Raw genomic sequence first — 18,403 nt, 5'->3', positions numbered from 1 at the left:
AACACAAGACGAAAGATAAGATATCGGCTTAATTAGAAAAGCAAAATAAAATAAAATAAGAAAATCCACAACAAAGCCTTCTGGGCAAGCATACTAGAAATCCCATCATTCCTCCAGTAGATAAGCAAAAATTCTTGAAAAGCTTTTCCGGAAAATCTCAAAAAGGCAACAAAATTATGTATATCTGTTTTCAGCTTTTCTATTTTTGTTTCTGCTTTCAGAGTTTGACAATCATACCAGACACCAAATTCTTCAACGTAGTCTTTGGAGTATGTATTTTGAGAATGTGTAAATTAAAAAAAAACTTACAATATGTTTGATTTGCAAGGTGAAATGGAATGGAATAGAAAAGGAATAAATGAATTTGAATAAAAATCATAATGAAATTAAGTGATAAATTTAATTTCATTTGTCCCAATTTCATTTTTACGTACCAAACATACAATTAATGTAATTTTATACTATGTTATATTCAAATCTACACAAATCCAAATCCAATATCTCATTTTCATCATTTGGGTGAAAAGAAATCCAGCAAACCATAAGAAATAGAATATGAATTCCGCCAAGCAAATTTGTTATAGCCAATTCCACAAATCCTAAGGTAGTCAACTTTAGAGATTAATCAATCACCCTCTGAAATTTCCGCAAAAGAAAAGCAATAGATATTAGCTGCCTGTCTTAGAAAATTCACCAAACGAATTTATTATGGCCAATTCCAAATATCATTCTGGAGTTGGAACTTTATACACAGAAAGTATGAACATGCGACTCGCATATTGCCTAACAGACATAAGGTCTCAAACAACCGAGTCAATGAGCCAATTTACCGGCGACCCTGCAACAGAACTGCTCCACTTCCTGGAAGCGTTCGTCATCAAGAGATGCAGCAGCTAGACGTTCAAGGATAGCTTCCTCAGTAGCTTCATCAAAATCACTCCTCGATTTGAACAAGAAGTGGCCTCCACACTCCCAAGCCGGAAGTGCGCAAGAATCTGCCGATGTTGGAACCTGGGATGATCCAATTCATATTCAATAATTTGATAAAAGAGAAGCCATGGCAAATTTGGAAAAAAGTAAATAACCAATGATATGATACGATAGGTCAAGGAATTTCTGTGAAAGAGCAGGCAAAACATTGTCACACCAGGAAAATGCAATGCCATTTCAACAACTCATTGCTAGAGTGGCGAAGTTTGACAAAAAGCATATGGAAAAATGTTGGTGAAGAGCCTAAAAGACAACAAAAGTTATGCGTAAAATATAGACAAAAATAATAACTACGTGAAGCCTATTTGAATGAAAATCCAATATTATCATGGTAATAACTAGTGACCATAATAGAATCTATTCAGATCAATTTTGTTAAACCCAGACCAGTCCCTGACCCAGTCGATGAACTGGGTCACCAGGTCATCAGTTCAAACCAGTATGTCTAGGACAAAGTAATAAAATGCTGTCAAATATTTTGAGTATATTATAAGAATATTTGTCAGTATTTAATACTTCATCAGAGAAATATTTCATCTACATTCATCATGATTGAGCATTAAATGTTCTTAATTTATATATTATCATTTAAAACAGAAGTTTATCTTCTTCTTTTTTTTACACAAATAGCTAACATTGCTTTGTGTACGTTAATTGTGGAACACAAGTTGCCTTAGTACATGGGTATGTATGGCACATCCAGTCTTGATTGGTGATCCGAGGTTCTATTATTGCTGACAACAAAACTAACATCTGTGTTTTAAAGTGAAGTGGTCCTTGTTGAGCCCACTACCCAATGGCTGAGCAGTCGCACTCATAAGAAAATAAGAAAATGAAAATTTAGGGGATATTTGGTTCAAAGCATAAAAAATATTCCCATAAAATGACATTCCCACATTCCCAAGAATCTCATTTGTAAGAATGGGATGCCTACCTCAAGAGAATATCTTTTTATTTCGTTCACGTTGTAAGAATCCCAGAAATGTACAAAAATGATTCCTATTTTTTTGTGCAAATCAATGCACAGCGAAAACAAATAATCTTACAATGCAACACTCAACAGTGAAATATACAAAAAAACACAATCACGCAGATTATGAAAGCAATAAAATAATGACACGAAGAATTACATCATTCGGCAATGCCTACATTCACGGGAGCAAACGGCAGTAATTTTTCACTGTCTTCTGTCCAAAGGCATAAAGTTACATCATACAACATGTATATATAACCCTCTCGGAGGTTTTCCCCCCGAAACTCAACCTATACAATTTCCCAATTCAAAATTCGAAAACCGGCGCTTAGTAACCGAACAAAACTGTCGACGGTTTAATGTCGAGACCAAACAGTCGATAAAACACTACATAACAATTGGTTGTTTCCTTCTCATCCTGAAAAAATCCTCAACGGTTTCCTCTTGCAAGCCCAGCTTCACTATTTTCTACCATGTTTTCTCTTTGTACATACATTCCACTCAATATGTGAGCCACCTATTACAACAATCTCCACCTTGGCGAATATACACCCCTAAGGAGAAAATCAAAAACATAACCCGTTGCTCCACCTGGGACAATAGGTTGGGACCGCCTCCCGTCTAACAACTGGAGACATTAAGCAAGTCCAAGCAATGCTTGAATTTATCCGTAATAACAGGCTTTGTCAAGATATCCGCTGCATTCTCAAAAGTGTGAACTTTTTCAAGTACAAGTTCACCTAAACAAACCAACTTCGGGATCTTGTGAAACCATACATCTATATGCTTGGTTCTCGACAAATAGATGGCACTCTGATTGTCACACCGCAGCTGAACACCACCTTATTGGTCTACCCAGCTCCTTAACTAAACCTGTAAGCCACAATGCTTCCTCGGCAACTACTACATACTCCGACTCAGTTGTTCATAGTGCAACCAAAGACTGTACCGTAGACCTCCAACAAATAGGCCCTCCCACAAGAGTAAACACATGCCCTATTAAAAACCTCCTGTCATCCAAATCCACTGCATAGTCTGCATCCACAAATCCCACAACTAACGGATCACTCTGTTGCCTGCCGAAACACCCCACTGCACTGGCATAGGGGACCTTTGACATGTCCCAAACATCACCCGTCCGTGCTTGGCTACTGAGCAGTAGACAATTTACATTGATTCACGAAAGGTGTACCGGTGACCGGTTTTGCATTAACTATGCTAAACCTCTGCAACACCTTCTCCACAAAACCACCCTAAGATAACCTCCCTGTAATTTTGTCCACAAAGCCACCCTAAGATAACCACAATCTCTTTGCAGCTCTATTCCTGCGAATCTCCAACCCAAGAATCTTCTTAGCTGCAACCAAAACCTTTATGTCAAATTCTTTTCTCAACAGAATTTCCAACTGATTAACCTCAGTCGAAGTCTTCCCAGCAATTAACATGTCATTCACATAAAACAACAGAAAAATCACCCACTTGCATCCTATCACCCTCTTCCCTTCTGGAAGCTCCACCAACTCTCACATTTGATTCTTATGCAGTAACTCCATCTCCTCCACCATAGCATTCATCCATCTATTTTTCCCTTTACTGTGCACCGCATCTTGAAAAATAATAGCAACATTGTTGTTAGTAATGAATGCACAAGACATCAAATCATCAAATTCATACCTGATTGGTGGTCTGATAGTGCATCTGGACCATTGTGATCTTGCTATTCTCCCGAACTTGAACTCCCTACATTATAAACAATGTCATTTCTGCCCTGAGTCTGTAACTCCACCTACATCACAATATCATTTCTATTGTAATTTATACTATGATACGGCTGGTCTCCCAAGCTAGAACTCCGTGCATTATGAATAATGTCATCCCTGCCCTAAGTCTCCAACTCCACTTGCATCACTTGCTCATTACTGCTGCAATTTTCTGCCACATGTTTCTCTTCATCTATGTGAGTACGCTGCACCATGGCTTTCTCATCAAAAATCATGTCTCCACTAATCACTACCTTGTTTGTCATTGGATCCCACAACTTGAACTCGACTTTCTGATACCCCAAAAATATGTACCGTCTAGACTTTGCATTAAGCTTATATCTCACCTCACTAGAAACATGCATAGCTGAACATTCAAACACTCTCAAACCAAAGTAGTCTACCGCATTACCTGTCCAAACCTCTCCTGCAACTTTCCCATCTAGCGATACCCTTAATGATCAGTTAATCGAGAAACACACCATACTCACTAACTTTACCAAGAAGTTCCTTGCAAGCCCTGTATACAACCTGAGACACCAAACTCTTTCAGTTAAAGTTCAGTTCATCCTTTCTGCCACACCATTCTGTTGTGGTGTCCGACATACTGTGAAATGTCTCCTTATGTCATGCTGCTCACAAAACTCCATGAACCTCGAATTAGTGTACTCGGTTTCATTGTCCGACTTGAGGCATTTAATTCTCCTCTCGGTTTGGTTTTCTACCCTAACTTTCCACAATTTAAACCTCAAAAACATCTTTGACTTGTGCTGCATGAAGTACACCCAGACCTTTTGTGAGTAATCGTCAATAAAACTCATGAAGTACATATGTCCACCCCATGATGCTACTCTCACCGGCCCCTAAACATCTGAATAAATGTAATCAAGAATACCCTCAGTCTTGTGAATGGTTGTTTGGAGCTGCACCCTGTTATGTTTTTCAAGAACACAATATTTGCAGAAATTCAGCCTACATGTTTTAACACCCTTCAAAAGATTCCTCTTAATGAAGTTTCTTCATCCCATGCTCACTCATATGCCTTAACTGCATATGCCACAAAACAGTATTATCTAACTCAGAATCTGTAGCTGCAGCTCCCCCTACAACTATAGTACCTAGCAGTGCATAGATATTTCCTGCCAACTTTTGTCCCTTCATCATCATTAGAACGCCTTTACACACCTTCATTACCCCACTTTCAGACTTATAACTAAACCCGTTACAATCCAAAGTGCCCAATCAAATTAAATTCTTCCGTAGATCCGGTATGTGCCTTACATTACATAATGTTCTCACAACACTATCAAACATTTTAATTCTTATGTTTCCTATTCCAACAATTTAGCATGAAGCATCATTTCCCATTAGAACAGAGCCAGAATTAACTGACCTGTAAGTGCTGAACCAATCTTTATTTGACGTCATGTGATAAGAACACACTGATAGGATCCAAGAATGCTTAATGCAATCTAAACCTGATGAAACAGAAAGCATATCACCATCACTGCTCCCTGAGTCTCCTTCTTCTACTACATTCGCCAATTTTGAATTACCCTCTTGATTTTCTGCATTCCCTTTCTTCCTTTCCGGAGACTCCGGTTTTATGTGCCCCTTTTTCCCGAACTTAAAACACCGTATGTCCTTCTTCTTCTTGGACTGCGACCGAGACTTATTACTACTCGATCCGTTTCGGAACTTGCTTCTCCCACGTTCCTGATTACCCTTTACCACAAACCCTTCACCTTACAAAATTTCATTCGCAGACTTTCTTCCTCTGATGAAAACCCAACAGAGCGCTTGTAATTCAAGGTTTCTTTTCCCCATGTTAGAGTAGTAACTAGATTTTCATACGTATAAGACACAGGTAGGGAATTCAATAACATCAACGTCTTTTCTTCTTTCTCGAACTTCACATCAACCGGCATCAAATCACTTATAATCTGATTTGCACAACAAATTGCTCTGATATCACTTGTTAACCCCGAAGTAGTCCGTGGGTGGACTTGATACACATGAGTAAGCACCAACTTGACCCAAAAGCTTAAACCTATTGGGTCTTGGGCCAAACTATGCATATAAGCACCCATCATCCACTCAAATCTTCCAAAGTAGGACAAACTCACTAGTGGAATTCTCAACAATCTCTCCCTCACTTGTGAGTTCCAACTGCTCCCCCATGAACGGATACCGTCTCCCTTGTAGGAGTAAGCACAATTTTCCAATAGTTGCTCAAGTGAGCCTTACCATCACACCTTACGTGCCTCGCATTGCATTCCAGGTGTCTCCAAACCAATCCTACCTCCCACGTCTTAACCCTATTCGAATCCATCTTCTAAGCCTAGATGATCCTTATTGGCCTCGGTCACACACTTGGTCCTCCATCTGTTAGCACGTCAGGAGAATTAGTTTCACGTTTCGACTATTATGATGTCTCTCACCTAGAATTACGAACCGTCGGCTCTAATACCACTTTGTTGAGTAAATCCATGCGCAACAGAAACAAACAATCTCACAATGCAGCACTTAACAGTAAAATATACAGAAAAACACAATCACACAGATTATATGAAAGCAATAAAACAAAACAGTAAAATATACAGAAAAACACAATCACACAGATTATATGAAAGCAATAAAACAATGACACAAAGAATTACGTGGTTCGGCAATGCCTACATCCACAGGAGCAAACAGCAATGATTTTTCACTATCTTTTGTCTAAAGACATAGAGTTACATCATACAACATGTATTTATAACCCTCCCAGAGATTTGACAGTTTCCTCCTACAAGCCCAGCTTCACTGTTTTCTACCATATTTTCTCTTTGTACATACATTTCATTCAATATATGAGTCATATATTACAACATATTTCAATGTTCTGTTTAACATGAAATCGCAGTAGGCATTCCAATAAGATGATCATTATACCCTTAACATGTGTGTAAATAACATCTGAAGAAAAACTATATTTTTAACACAAAAAACTACAAAGAATATGTACTAAACAAATCCATGTCCTAAAATTTTCAACAATCATAAATTAAAAAATTCAACACTCAAAGAATCCAATTAACTGAAAGAATTGAGGGCAGTATGGTCTCTAAATATTAACCATCATATTATAATATTATTATAACATTAATAATATTATTACTTTCATTTTATTAATAACTTATAATTTTGATTATAATAATAGTGCGTATAATAATACTATCTTATAGGGGCATTGATGTCTAATCAGCCAAAATAGTGAGGGCAATTTGGTCCCAAACTAGGCTCATAAGAATGGGAGAGGGCGGGACCATGGGAATGGGATGCCTATGGGAGTCTTTCATACCTAGGAATGTTAAGATGCTTGCTATGTAGGATTCCAGGATCCAAACAAACGAGAGAATGAGATGCAATGGGTATCACATTCATGATAATGTTAAAAGATGTCGTGAACTAAACACTCCCTTGGTGAAATAAAATGATGTCAATTCGTTTTATACAAGAAAAAAACCTCCTCTTGAGAACCTAGACAAGGTACACCCAATTTAAATTTATGATAAGAGGGGGGAAAAAAAAAAAGGAAAAGCACTCAGCAAAATCAACCAAAGAAGTGTTGGAGATCAAGACAGGGCAACAAAATGTGCAAACAGCAGCTCATCTTTTAGCACGAGGCAAAACCTCTTGCCACCCACGTTTTTGGCCAATTTGACATTTCCTATGCTTCAATTGTGTTAAGTAAGAAAAAAATAACTTCGACATTAAATGGAAATATTACCTGAGGAAACAAGAATATCTTTTTCCCACAATCAGATAACAGCAGACTATATGAAAAGTTTTTCTCCTTAAAGAAGGAACATATTGCCACGAGTGCTTCCACCAATACTTGCAAGTTGTCACTGCTCTCAAACAGAAGGGCTTTAATAGGGTAATTCAAGAGACGCATAATACAAATCCTTCCTCCCCAATCATTAAATAGTTTCAGAACTGGCATGAGCTCCACAGGCAAATGGTTTGGAAAGTAACAAGCCTGAACCATCAAATTAAAAACAACATATGTCTATTTATACACACACAGATACAGAAAAGTAAAAGTACTAGCAGATATTTTATGGAGAAAAGGATCATAATTCACTTGAAGTATTGAAGTTACAGATATAATGTGCACTGTGACTGATGGTAAAATGTTATTGAAGAGTGGAACCATACCTTAATAATCATGGTTAGTTAAAAGTTATCGACTTAGGTATGTAGAGTCAATCAAGTGGACAGGTAGTCCTATTTGTCAAATCTGTACAATTTAATACTAACACATGGCTCCACCATAAGTTCTATTAATTAAATACACTTTAAAGTCATGTATCCTATGTTGATTAAATAAGAACAACTGCATGTTGGTCCCCTTTCTAATTTAATCCACACACACTACACATGCCTTTGCTAGCCTAGGATATACTAGTAACAAACTTTAAAACAGAAATACATTGTAATATTTTCAGTAATAAAAAGCCTCTATATGGCATTTAAAATTGAATATTTTAAGTAATCATTACAACTGTTAGTTTCACTCGATTAGTTACTTAGCCAGTCAAAGCTATTTTGCCTATAGGATTTACACCATCCACTTCAATTTATCATAAATAATCTTACACAAATGTTGGCTAAAAATAATTACACAAGACTAACTATCTAAATTGTAACTTTCAACTAATGAGAGAGAGAGAGATTGGAGTTTAGCTATATGTACCTGAAAATATGGGTGAGGAGCACTTGATATAGACCAGTCATAGAACATGCGGAAGGAAGAGTTATTTATTTCAAGAGAAACCCTTATGATCATTTCTAAGAATTTTGCATCCATTGACTGGGAAAGTCTGCTCCAGCCACAAGGTAGCAGGAAGATGTGACCATACTCAACAGGAGTTACCTTGAACATCAGATGAAGCAACAATTAAATGTTTTCGTCAATAAAGGTTTGTATAAAATAAATATGAAGTGAGGGAACTTTCCACATAGACCTGCAATCAACTTATTTATTAATGGAATAGTAGTTATCAGACAAGAATACATGCATTATGAAGGATGAACGACATATTTAAAAACAATGCCAAACAAGACATCTGGAGTCAAATATCAACAGCTTCAATTATGATCCAACATCACCTAACACGAGATGCAAGGATCAGAAAGAAAGTCAAAAGGCCTCCAATTGGGTCCATATAATCATTTAGCGAGGATCGTATTTAACATGCGTTCACCGTCCCCTCGTTGAAAACAATTATCTTACATGGTGCAAGCATTAAAATTAAAATGTAAGAATAATACAACTTTGATGCTTACATTCATAATAATCAAAATGACATTATTAGGCACAGCAACCATGGGAATAAACTCTGGTTTTGCCCTTTTGCCCATTGCAACACAGAAGAGTAACTCCTCAAAGTGTTTCTTACACTTGAACATGGAAGCATCCCCTTGACAACAGGCTTTGCTCTCCTCAAGATTGGATAATTGATCTACATCCCATCCTTCATTTAACTGGGCAAGAAACTTTCTTTTCCCGCTGATGACCTACATACATTATAATTCCACATTTCCACTTGCATCACAGCAACAACAAGAAGGTTTTTTATGCCACAAAATAATACCTTAATTTCAGAGGTAGTCACATCATATTTGCAAAGGCCTTTCCAGAGTCGATCTTCCCACTGCCAAGGAACAAAAGAACAGTGGATAAATCAGAGCATAACAAAAACAAAAACACAAATAAGTAAATAAATAGCTGAGGCTATCCTTAACAAGTAAAATATCATTCATACTATACCTGAGCAAGAAGAAGAGAATTCAATATGCTTTCATCTTCATCAGGATCACATGAAAATTCTCTTAAAGGACCATTATCTATGAGAGGCTGGGTACCAAGGCAGTAAAGAGGAACTCTAATACCTAAAAGATATTTTAGATAAAAAATATTTAAGAGAAAGTAGGAAGGGAAACTCAAAAGTACAAGAGATGGAAGATAAGGAATTCTCCCCAAAAATTTATAAAAATAAAAATAAAAAAAATAAAAAAACCCAATAAAAGGTCATTATTAAGAAAAACATCAACCACTTAAAGATAGGAAACCAGCTATCTATCAAATTAAAGAAAGATATTATAAAATGTCTCCAAATCTGCAACATATGGAAAATTGCATACATATAACTCTCCAAATTTCTAATTAGAAGATGTTAACATGCCAAAAGCTCTCATTGGAGCTGTAGCTGCACATGATCCATCCCAAACACCACTTGCTGCAGCCGAGTGCCAACAGACCAAATTGATAGAGCCAGTTTCTTTAAAATAAGCTTTACAAAGATAATAAAATAAAATATATGTTAACCACCAAAAATTTAATCCATAAACATGTGCTCAAAGACAGGAAATATCCTCTTGACAGAAGCTTCTGTTTGATGCCTTCATGATAGTCATTAGGAATGAATTCCAACAACACAAATCATCATCAAAACACATCCTGTGTCACCCAAATACTTACTCCCCAGTCAATGTTTTGACACCACCTCTTAAGGCTACAGTCAAATAAAAAATGGAATGTCAATTTCACAATGTGAAATCTTTTTTTTTTTTTTTTAATTTCAGGTATGGATAATTTTTTTAAAGTACATTTCAGAACAGTTATTCTTTTTACTTTTCCTTATTCTATTGCAAGCAGTTATTAGCAAATGCAACTTATTTGGGTGGTTATATCACTCCTATTCGGGCTTGTCATTCGAGTATACCTCTTTATTAATTTAGTCTTCTTTCAGAATTCCAGTAGGTTTGGCCATTAAATTTGGGTGTAATGAGAGGTTTACTTTGGCCAAGTGTAGGTAGAGAAGACAGATCATTTGGTTAGTAGGGGACTATGTGCAAGACTAGGAAGAAGGGGTCTCGGATCTTGGTAATTTGAGGTCTTCGAACACTGCCTTACAGGAAAATTTGAAAAAAGCTATGGAGGTTCCATTGGAGGATAACTCCCTTTGGCATAAAGCTACAAAAAGTAAATTCAGCTAGCAAGCTAACAGGTGGAATGCTAACTTGGGAATAAGATGCTCTGTTGAGAGTCCTTGGAAGTGTATTGCCTGGATTTTCTCTGTTTCTTCTTATATCAAACATACTTGTTGGAATCATACAATTCACAATTAGAATCATATGATTCACATCAACTACACACCAAATCAATTTGAAACTTACAAGAGAATTAAAAAAACGACCAAATCATTGCTCAATTATCGACTCCCTCTCTGAATCTAACGAATCATTCCATTCACACAATTCTGTACCTATCAGATCCAGTTAGACTCAACTGGTTTAAAGCCTCAATTTACTTGATTGCTTTCCGTTCCTTCTCATAAGAGTCCAGCGTTGAGAAAGAGGAGAAAATAGAACTTAAGGTCTTGCCTTCAAGAAACCTCTTGGAGAAATATAGTGTTTTGACAATGGGAAGAGGGAGCAGAACGTTGATCGCCTAGGGTGTTAAGATTCAAAGCTTGGTTTTTTTAGTAGTTTATTTAATTGTTCATTTAGTTTTGTTTTAAGTTACCTTTTTTTCCTTTTTAATTAGAGAGCATATGCATTAGATACAATTTTTTCTTAATTACTTCCCTTGAACAACATAAAATTCTGAATTTTTCTCAACTCCTACCCTTACTTTTATTGTTTAGAACTTTAGAGAAAGCATACACGTGAAATAAGATTTTTTTATAGTTAATTTTAAATATATTTCGCTTTTTGTTTGTGTTGTATGCATTTCTTTTGGAATCACTTTCAGAAATTTAAAATGAGTTTACAATTTGATTCTATCAATTCTCAATTCCTGATTACTGAAATTGGGATATCAATTCAAGACTCCAGTCTTGATTTGACAACTTTGATATCAAATATGTTGTAAGCAATGGGTCTTGCATTCATTTTTGGGAGGACTCTTGGGTGGGGAATGGTGCACTTTTTCATCTCTTCTCCATGATTGTATCATCTCTCCTGAGAGCATAATGATGTCATTGCCTCCTTTCTTACTTCAAATGGGTCTACTGCCTTGAATTTTCATTTTCATAAGCCTCTAAAGGATAGGGGGCGGAGGAATTCACTTCTTTGTTGTTATTGACAGAGGAAGTCATCTCTGGGAGAAATGGGCAGCTATGGCTTTTGGATTCTTCAGGAGTCTATTAAAATCTTTCTTTCAGCATTTCATAGAAACTGATAAGTTCTTTCCTCTTCATCATGCTAAATGGAAAGCTAAAGTCCCTTCTAAGATAAATGCTTGTTTGGTTGGTTGTTCATACTTGTTCTTAATAGAGTTAAGACTAACAAGCAATCTGTTGCAGAGTAGGAGACCTTCGAAGGCATTATCTCTGTAAGTTTGTAATGTTGTGTTTGAATAACTCAAAATCTGCATCTCATCTTCTTCTTCTTTTTTTCATTTTTGCATTCCTCTTTCTCTTGAAGGATTTGGAATAATTTGTTTGGTTTATTTGGAGAGAATTGGATCTATCCAGTCTCGGTGGAGGATTTATTCAATATTTCATTTATAGGCTTTGGGAAGAGCAGAGATGATTTGGTCTTACAGACTTGTGCAATCTTTGAAATTTTATGGGGAATTCAGTTTGAAAGGAACAATTACATTTTCTTTTCTAGGAGGAAAATCACCTGTCCTTTTCTGTGAGGAAGGATCCAGTATTTGGCATCTCTCTGGTCCTTTGCAGCAGGCTATTTTAACTTTTAAAGGGGTTTCATTTTTGGATATCGATGATGACCAGATTGGAAGGCTGTCCTATTTTGATCATAGTTCTTTTGTTTTCTTTTTCCATTGAAGTATGTCTTATTATCTTTTTTGTACATTCTTTCTTCTTTAATGAAATCTCTTCCTCTAACACATGCACACACACACACACAAAGAGAGAGCAAATTGTGTTAAGGGTCTCTGGTGATATACAGTTACAGGGGGGGAAAGCAACATGGCGATCAATGTTTAGTAGTCTGCAAAAGTGAAGCTGTTATCATGTAGGGTACAAAGCATGGTATTTTGAATAGGCTTGACAACTGAAGTTGGAGCCTTGGGCCCAAGGCCAATTGATTTTCCCACCAAACAGGTAAATTGCACAGCTGTTCTCCACACTTTTGAATTGTGTGACAACCAAAATGATTGTTTGATTGGGGGGATTAAATTGGAAGCTTCAGATCTCAATTGGGATGGTTTCTGCTAATGGATTTTGACGTTTAGTGCCCTCATTAGAGAACAATTATTTCTTATGGTATGGCATCAATGAGGCTCAAAAGTTGAATTTGGCTCAATTGAAACTGAAAAGGGGAATGATTGAATTTAGTTTCTTAAACAACAGGAGATCTTCAAAAGAGGGAAATATTGTGAGATTAGAACATGGGATGAGATGAAGCGGCAATATTAAAGCAATTTGTAACTCCCAACCTCCAGCACTCTGTTCATAAGATAATTTTGGTTTGAAGTAGGACGACAAGATCCCAGTAGATAGCACTAGTAGGTTCTATCATTTAGCTACTCGTGCCGACATAGAATGGAAAGACGATGTGAAGACTGCTTTGCACAAGAAAGCCCATTAGTACTTCCAAAGTTCCAAGCTACATGTTATCTCATTACAATGGGGATGTGTACAGGTTGCCACTCAGATAGAGGGGGGTATACAGCGTAATCGGTAATCCCCCTAGAGCTTTGTGTTTGAGAAAACTATTTGAGTTGTGTTAGAGAATTCAATTGAGCATACGGGTAAATGAGTTCAGACAACAGCCCTTGGAACTTGGAAGATTCCCAAGCATTCAGGAACAACTTCTATGGTTCCATCAGCAATAAAGTGCTTCAAATGTTAGGGTTTCGGGACTCGAGACACACAATGTCCTAAGCCATTGCAATTGCAAAAACAGAAGACAATGATACTATCCAAGTAATAGACGCCAAGACAGATAGTGATGTGGAAGATACTTTGACCTATCCTCTTTTCCCACAAGGTTGAAGGAAATGAAAATTGGAGATAAACCAGCACTTTTGCAGATGGGTGATTAGTCATAAGCAACTTTATACTTTGGTTATTGATCCTAGTACTGAAATGTAGTATCTAAAGAAGTTGTGAGAAGTTGAATTTGAAGGTAGAACCACATACTGATCCGTACAAGACTGCTTGAGCGAACATACCAACTTGAAGGTCCATGATATTTGCTTACTTTCCTTCAAGATCCGCTCAATTGTGTTTTAAAATTGTGAAGACAATGCGGCATGATATCCTTCATCTCAAGATTTCTCACATCCTTTGTGGGTGTGCCTCATTGTTTGATAGGAAGGTGAAGCATGATGCTTATGAAAAATTCATATACCTTCTCCACTGACAAGAAGATATATAAGTTGACGCCAATCTCAGGCTCTTCCGCCAACCAAATTGAAGCACTCTACTGGCTCCTTTCTTATGAAGCACAATGATTTCTTTCATAGTGAGGGACGCCTTGGTGCTCTCCCCAACTCAACAGAGTGGAGTGCTTTTGCAAACGAGGGAAGTGATGATGCGAAGATTCAGAGATGGATTTGTGCGATCAAGGTATTGCTAGGTCCTAAACCAAATGCATTGGTTTCAAGTAGGTATCATGTGTGTTTAGCTTAGTTGATAGCTAGGCTTATGTGTATATGGGGTTTGTTTATAATACATAAGTTTTTTAAAGGTTTATTTGTATTTTCCTGTATTTTAATCATTCCTATAAATTAGTGTGGGGATATCATGTCAAGATAGTTCATGAATTTCAAAGTGAAAGGTTAACATATGTTCCCTCTTGTATCTCCTTCTCTCTCTTCACCCTCTCCTTCCTTCTTCTTCTTCCCTTCTCTTCTCTCTATTTCTGTCCCTATTTCCTCTCTAGGCATTACCTTTACAGCTGATCTACATCAAATAATGAAGGAAGTTTTTCTCCAACAGAAAACCCAATTGATATGTGATGATTTTGGGGAGAAGGGTTCAGTGGACAGATGGCATGATGAATCAGATGAAAGCAAGGATAACACTTAACAGTGAGATTAGGGGTGATGCTAGTTTGTTATAGATGATGTTTCCCATTTGTCAGAGACTCCTACAGCAGATTTGGAGCGGACACCTGTTTTTTCAAGGAAGAAGGAATTATTGAATAAGTATATAAAAGTCAGGTTGAGGAACAAGACTATGATATGAAAGGGATAGTATTTTGCCCACTCCTGTCTTTCCAAGGAAGAAAAAAAAAGTCAGTGAAAAGATTATTGAAGGACAAGATTTTCTAGATGAGTTGGGTTTGAGGTTGTCTGCTCTTAGGAGGCAAAAACCTAGGTTGCATTCAAGTAAGGGAAAGAAGAAAAATGTCACAAGAGAGTTAGACTACTTTTTTAAGTGCTCTATAATTTATGATGGGAAGGATTTGATTTAGTTCTTGAATAAGTAGTTTGAGGTTGTTATTACTCTTTTATTTTTATTTTTATGTCAATCACTTTTGCAGCACTGAGGACTGCTTGCACTCCTTTAACTTTTATTTCTTTCCCTTCTGTCAAATAAAAGTTACCAAATCATACAAGACTGATGGTAGAATATGATTTTGTCCACATTGATCATAGAATATGACAAACCCAGCCATGCCTAAAAATTTAGACCAGCTTTAATTAAGCCCATGATGTACTGGACAAAGTTTTAGATATAAAAGCTAATAAACTAGGGAGCACCTTAAAAGAATACTCTTTAGATTCCACCATTAGCTATGCTATCATTCATTTAGTTATCCACCATTCATTCTCGATACCTTACCATACTTCAAATTTTTGAATGACCCATTAGTAGATCATTTTAGCAACTTTTATTCCCATAATTGCAATCACAACACTATTGTATGTGATCATTCAGACTCTTTGCACGTGCACATTTAAGGTAAGCTCAAATAATTAAATTGTTCAACTCAAAACACAACTCTCAATTAATTGCTTCCAGAACCCGTTTTTTCAACATATAGTAGCTACATAAAATACAATACTAATACTCTGACCATGCAACGTAGCTTCACAATTGTAGGGCAACAAAGCAAGAGCATAAGGTACCATAACGAAATATGTGTGTGTGTGTGTGTGTGTGTGTTCACTAAGCAAGCACCCCAAGAGTCAAGATGGACAGAGGCTACCTATCAACTATGAACTCTAAAACTCTGGCTATGACATCAAAACGATAACAACTATAAACATACCAAAAAAAAATTTAAAAAAAAAAAAAACTAACCCTCAGAAGAGATTCGAGAATACTGTTTAAATGAAGTATATTGCAATGGATAATTGTCATCTTCAAATTGCTTAACCGTAACCATGCTTGCTTTGATCGTAGTAAAACTCCAATAAATTAGAATAGAAACCAATCCACGGTGCAAATTCAATACCCTCCACCAGCAAGAAAGGTCAAATCAGCTGGATGCCCACCAGCTGAAGGTAGGGCACCCCGACCACCATGAAATGAAGGAGACGCAATCAAAAACTTAGGAAATGCTTGCACACATTCTTGGCCCCTTCTAATGTCAACACGAATTACTCTGCTTAAAGCCGTGGTGAGATTAAACAAGCCAGCCCTAACTGGACCAGCAATTCCCCGTTCTATCCTTGAATCTTGAAAGCAAAAACAAAAGCAAAACAAACTCATTAGGAAACTATTTAAATAGCAAAGCATATACCGAAAAATTCAACTACTTAAAAAAATAATTAAACCAAATCTAATAAAAAATCAATTAAATCAACTCTAATCAACACCTTTGTAAAAGTATCCACAAAATGCGGGGAAGAATTTCACAGTTCTAGTTAAATTGACTACGTGCGCTGATTTTCTTCAACAAAAAAAAACTGTCAGCATCACCAAAACATCAAAAATCAACCAATCATAAAGAGCGCCCAACAGTATCCATTAAATTGATTGTCAATGCTAAAATACAATAATGAATACATTTGAACAAATGCAAATATCTTAACAAGAACCATTCATGCTCACGTAGTCCCCAACCATTCCAAAAATCCAGTGATTACTTCATTATAACATAAAAAACTAAAAACTCTTCAAATATTAAGGCACACTTTGCACAAAACATTTTGAAAGAATGATTGCATCTTTTCTAACCAAAAAAGCCAAAAAAACATAAAATATCTAACCCAAAAAAAAAAAATTCAAAGCTAAAACTACGGTATGGTGCTATGAATAATTAAAAAAAGTCATAAACATAACAAACAGAGTTGTGTTTCAAACTTCCAAAAAAATGATTGCTTCACATCATTCAATTCTTTTCAATTCAAAATATATATATGATGCAATCAATAATTTATTTTTAAAAAAAAAACGACAACAATAAACAATACATGCATGAAGCAAAACAGCTCATTGTTTTGATTCAAGTTTCCATGATCTTGAAAGCATCTATCATCATACAAAAAAGTAACCATACGAAGTCAATCATTTATATTACCACGAAGAATGCATAGTTAAGAATATGTGGACTCCAATCAACAAATGATCGAAGGCGCTGCAGTATACCTCCAAATGATAAAACGAGATTTGCTCAAACAATCTCAGACAGATTGATATCAAGAAATCAATCGATCAACACAAGAGAGAGAGAGAGAGAGAGAGAGAGACCTTTTCAGGATCTTCGCTGGATCGGATGAGGTGGTAAAGCATAGCTGGCGGGGGAAAAGAGGCTTTGACCGGTCGTTGTGTCGAGAACAAAAAGTATATCATATCATAGCCGGTTTTTTTCTCCAAAAAAATATACCTAGTCGTGACTCGTATGCGCCTTTTCTTTTCTTTTTTTTATTCTATATTTGTTCTATTAATTAAAATTTTTCAAGACAAAAACAGTTATGCTAAACAAGATCCCGATTTATCTTCTTCTTTTTTTAAATATATTGAATAATACTTTTATTAAAAAAATAACTTCAGAATGACTAACATAATCTCGCTACTTGGTCTTACGAGATTTAAACAAATATCGCTGACCAAATAGCGAGATTTGTCACGTGTCACGCCCATGATAAAACATAGACAAATCTCGCTACTTTATTTAGCGAGATTTATTTGTCACGTGTTTAGATATAATTGGTCTACCATTTAAATCTCGCTACACCAAGAAGCGAAATTTGTTATACATATGAAAAATGCAAATGTTTAATGACATACCAAAATATTTTTAATTATGCAAGCATTTGAAATTTCGCTTTCGTAATGTACAAAAAATGTATATAGAGAGAAAATCCATTTATAGCATATGTTTAATGGCATGCCAAAATTTAAACTATATTTTATCTTATTTAAATAAATAACTATTTTGCTGAATCCAATTAAAGGAAAGGCCTGGCCTATTTACCTCACTAACTGCTAACCTCCCAAATTCCAATCCAATTTTCAGCTGCTTTAATGTAAAACACTAAATAAAAAATCTTTATTTTATAGAGAATTGTCTTTTTAAAAATAAATAAATAAATAATAATTTACCTTTTATTACTACAAATAGTGTACAAGTTCATTCATAATCATTTGTGGATTCAAGATTTTGTTTGAAAAAAGAAAAATATAAATTATTTTTGTTTTTTTTTTTTTTTTAAAGTCAAATTTTATTAGAAATAAGAATGTACTTTAAATTTTAGATAAAA

General features: G+C 35.9%; 1 protein-coding gene across 11 annotated transcripts; it reads right to left on the bottom strand.

Annotated features, from left to right (window-relative positions):
- Positions 1–642: 642 nt before the first annotated feature.
- On the bottom strand, positions 643–17,556 carry LOC131160341 (GDP-L-galactose phosphorylase 1-like). Of its 11 annotated transcripts, none has more exons than XM_058115936.1 (9): positions 17,391–17,556; positions 16,517–16,590; positions 15,999–16,375; positions 9,542–9,663; positions 9,366–9,425; positions 9,058–9,288; positions 8,465–8,644; positions 7,496–7,747; positions 643–1,011 (listed from the first exon to the last, which is right to left on the bottom strand). In XM_058115936.1, exons 3-9 carry the CDS (start codon positions 16,081–16,083, stop codon positions 814–816), a joined length of 1,128 nt encoding a protein of 375 aa, XP_057971919.1. In that variant the 5' UTR covers positions 16,084–16,375; positions 16,517–16,590; positions 17,391–17,556; the 3' UTR covers positions 643–813. The 11 variants fall into 11 exon arrangements, with proteins under 11 accessions (XP_057971919.1, XP_057971925.1, XP_057971917.1 ...); XM_058115942.1 differs by having other exon boundaries at positions 16,517–16,582; XM_058115934.1 differs by having other exon boundaries at positions 16,517–16,582; positions 17,221–17,485.
- Positions 17,557–18,403: the final 847 nt, after the last annotated feature.

Source organism: Malania oleifera, chromosome 7 (assembly GCF_029873635.1).
Source record: "Malania oleifera isolate guangnan ecotype guangnan chromosome 7, ASM2987363v1, whole genome shotgun sequence".
NCBI lineage: Eukaryota > Viridiplantae > Streptophyta > Magnoliopsida > Santalales > Ximeniaceae > Malania > Malania oleifera.
This window is presented reverse-complemented; position numbering and strand designations above follow the sequence as displayed.

What these genes read in the sequence shown, in the direction of transcription:
- LOC131160341 (XM_058115936.1), bottom strand. Translation starts at nt 16,083, where the DNA reads ATGGTTACGGTTAAGCAATTTGAAGATGACAATTATCCATTGCAATAT. An exon ending in TTCTCGAATCTCTTCTGAGG is followed by an intron (nt 9,664 to 15,998) that starts GTTAGTTTTTTT and finishes AATATCTTTTAG; the next exon opens with GTATTAGAGTTCCTCTTTAC. An exon ending in ATTCTCTTCTTCTTGCTCAG is followed by an intron (nt 9,426 to 9,541) that starts GTATAGTATGAA and finishes GTTCCTTGGCAG; the next exon opens with TGGGAAGATCGACTCTGGAA.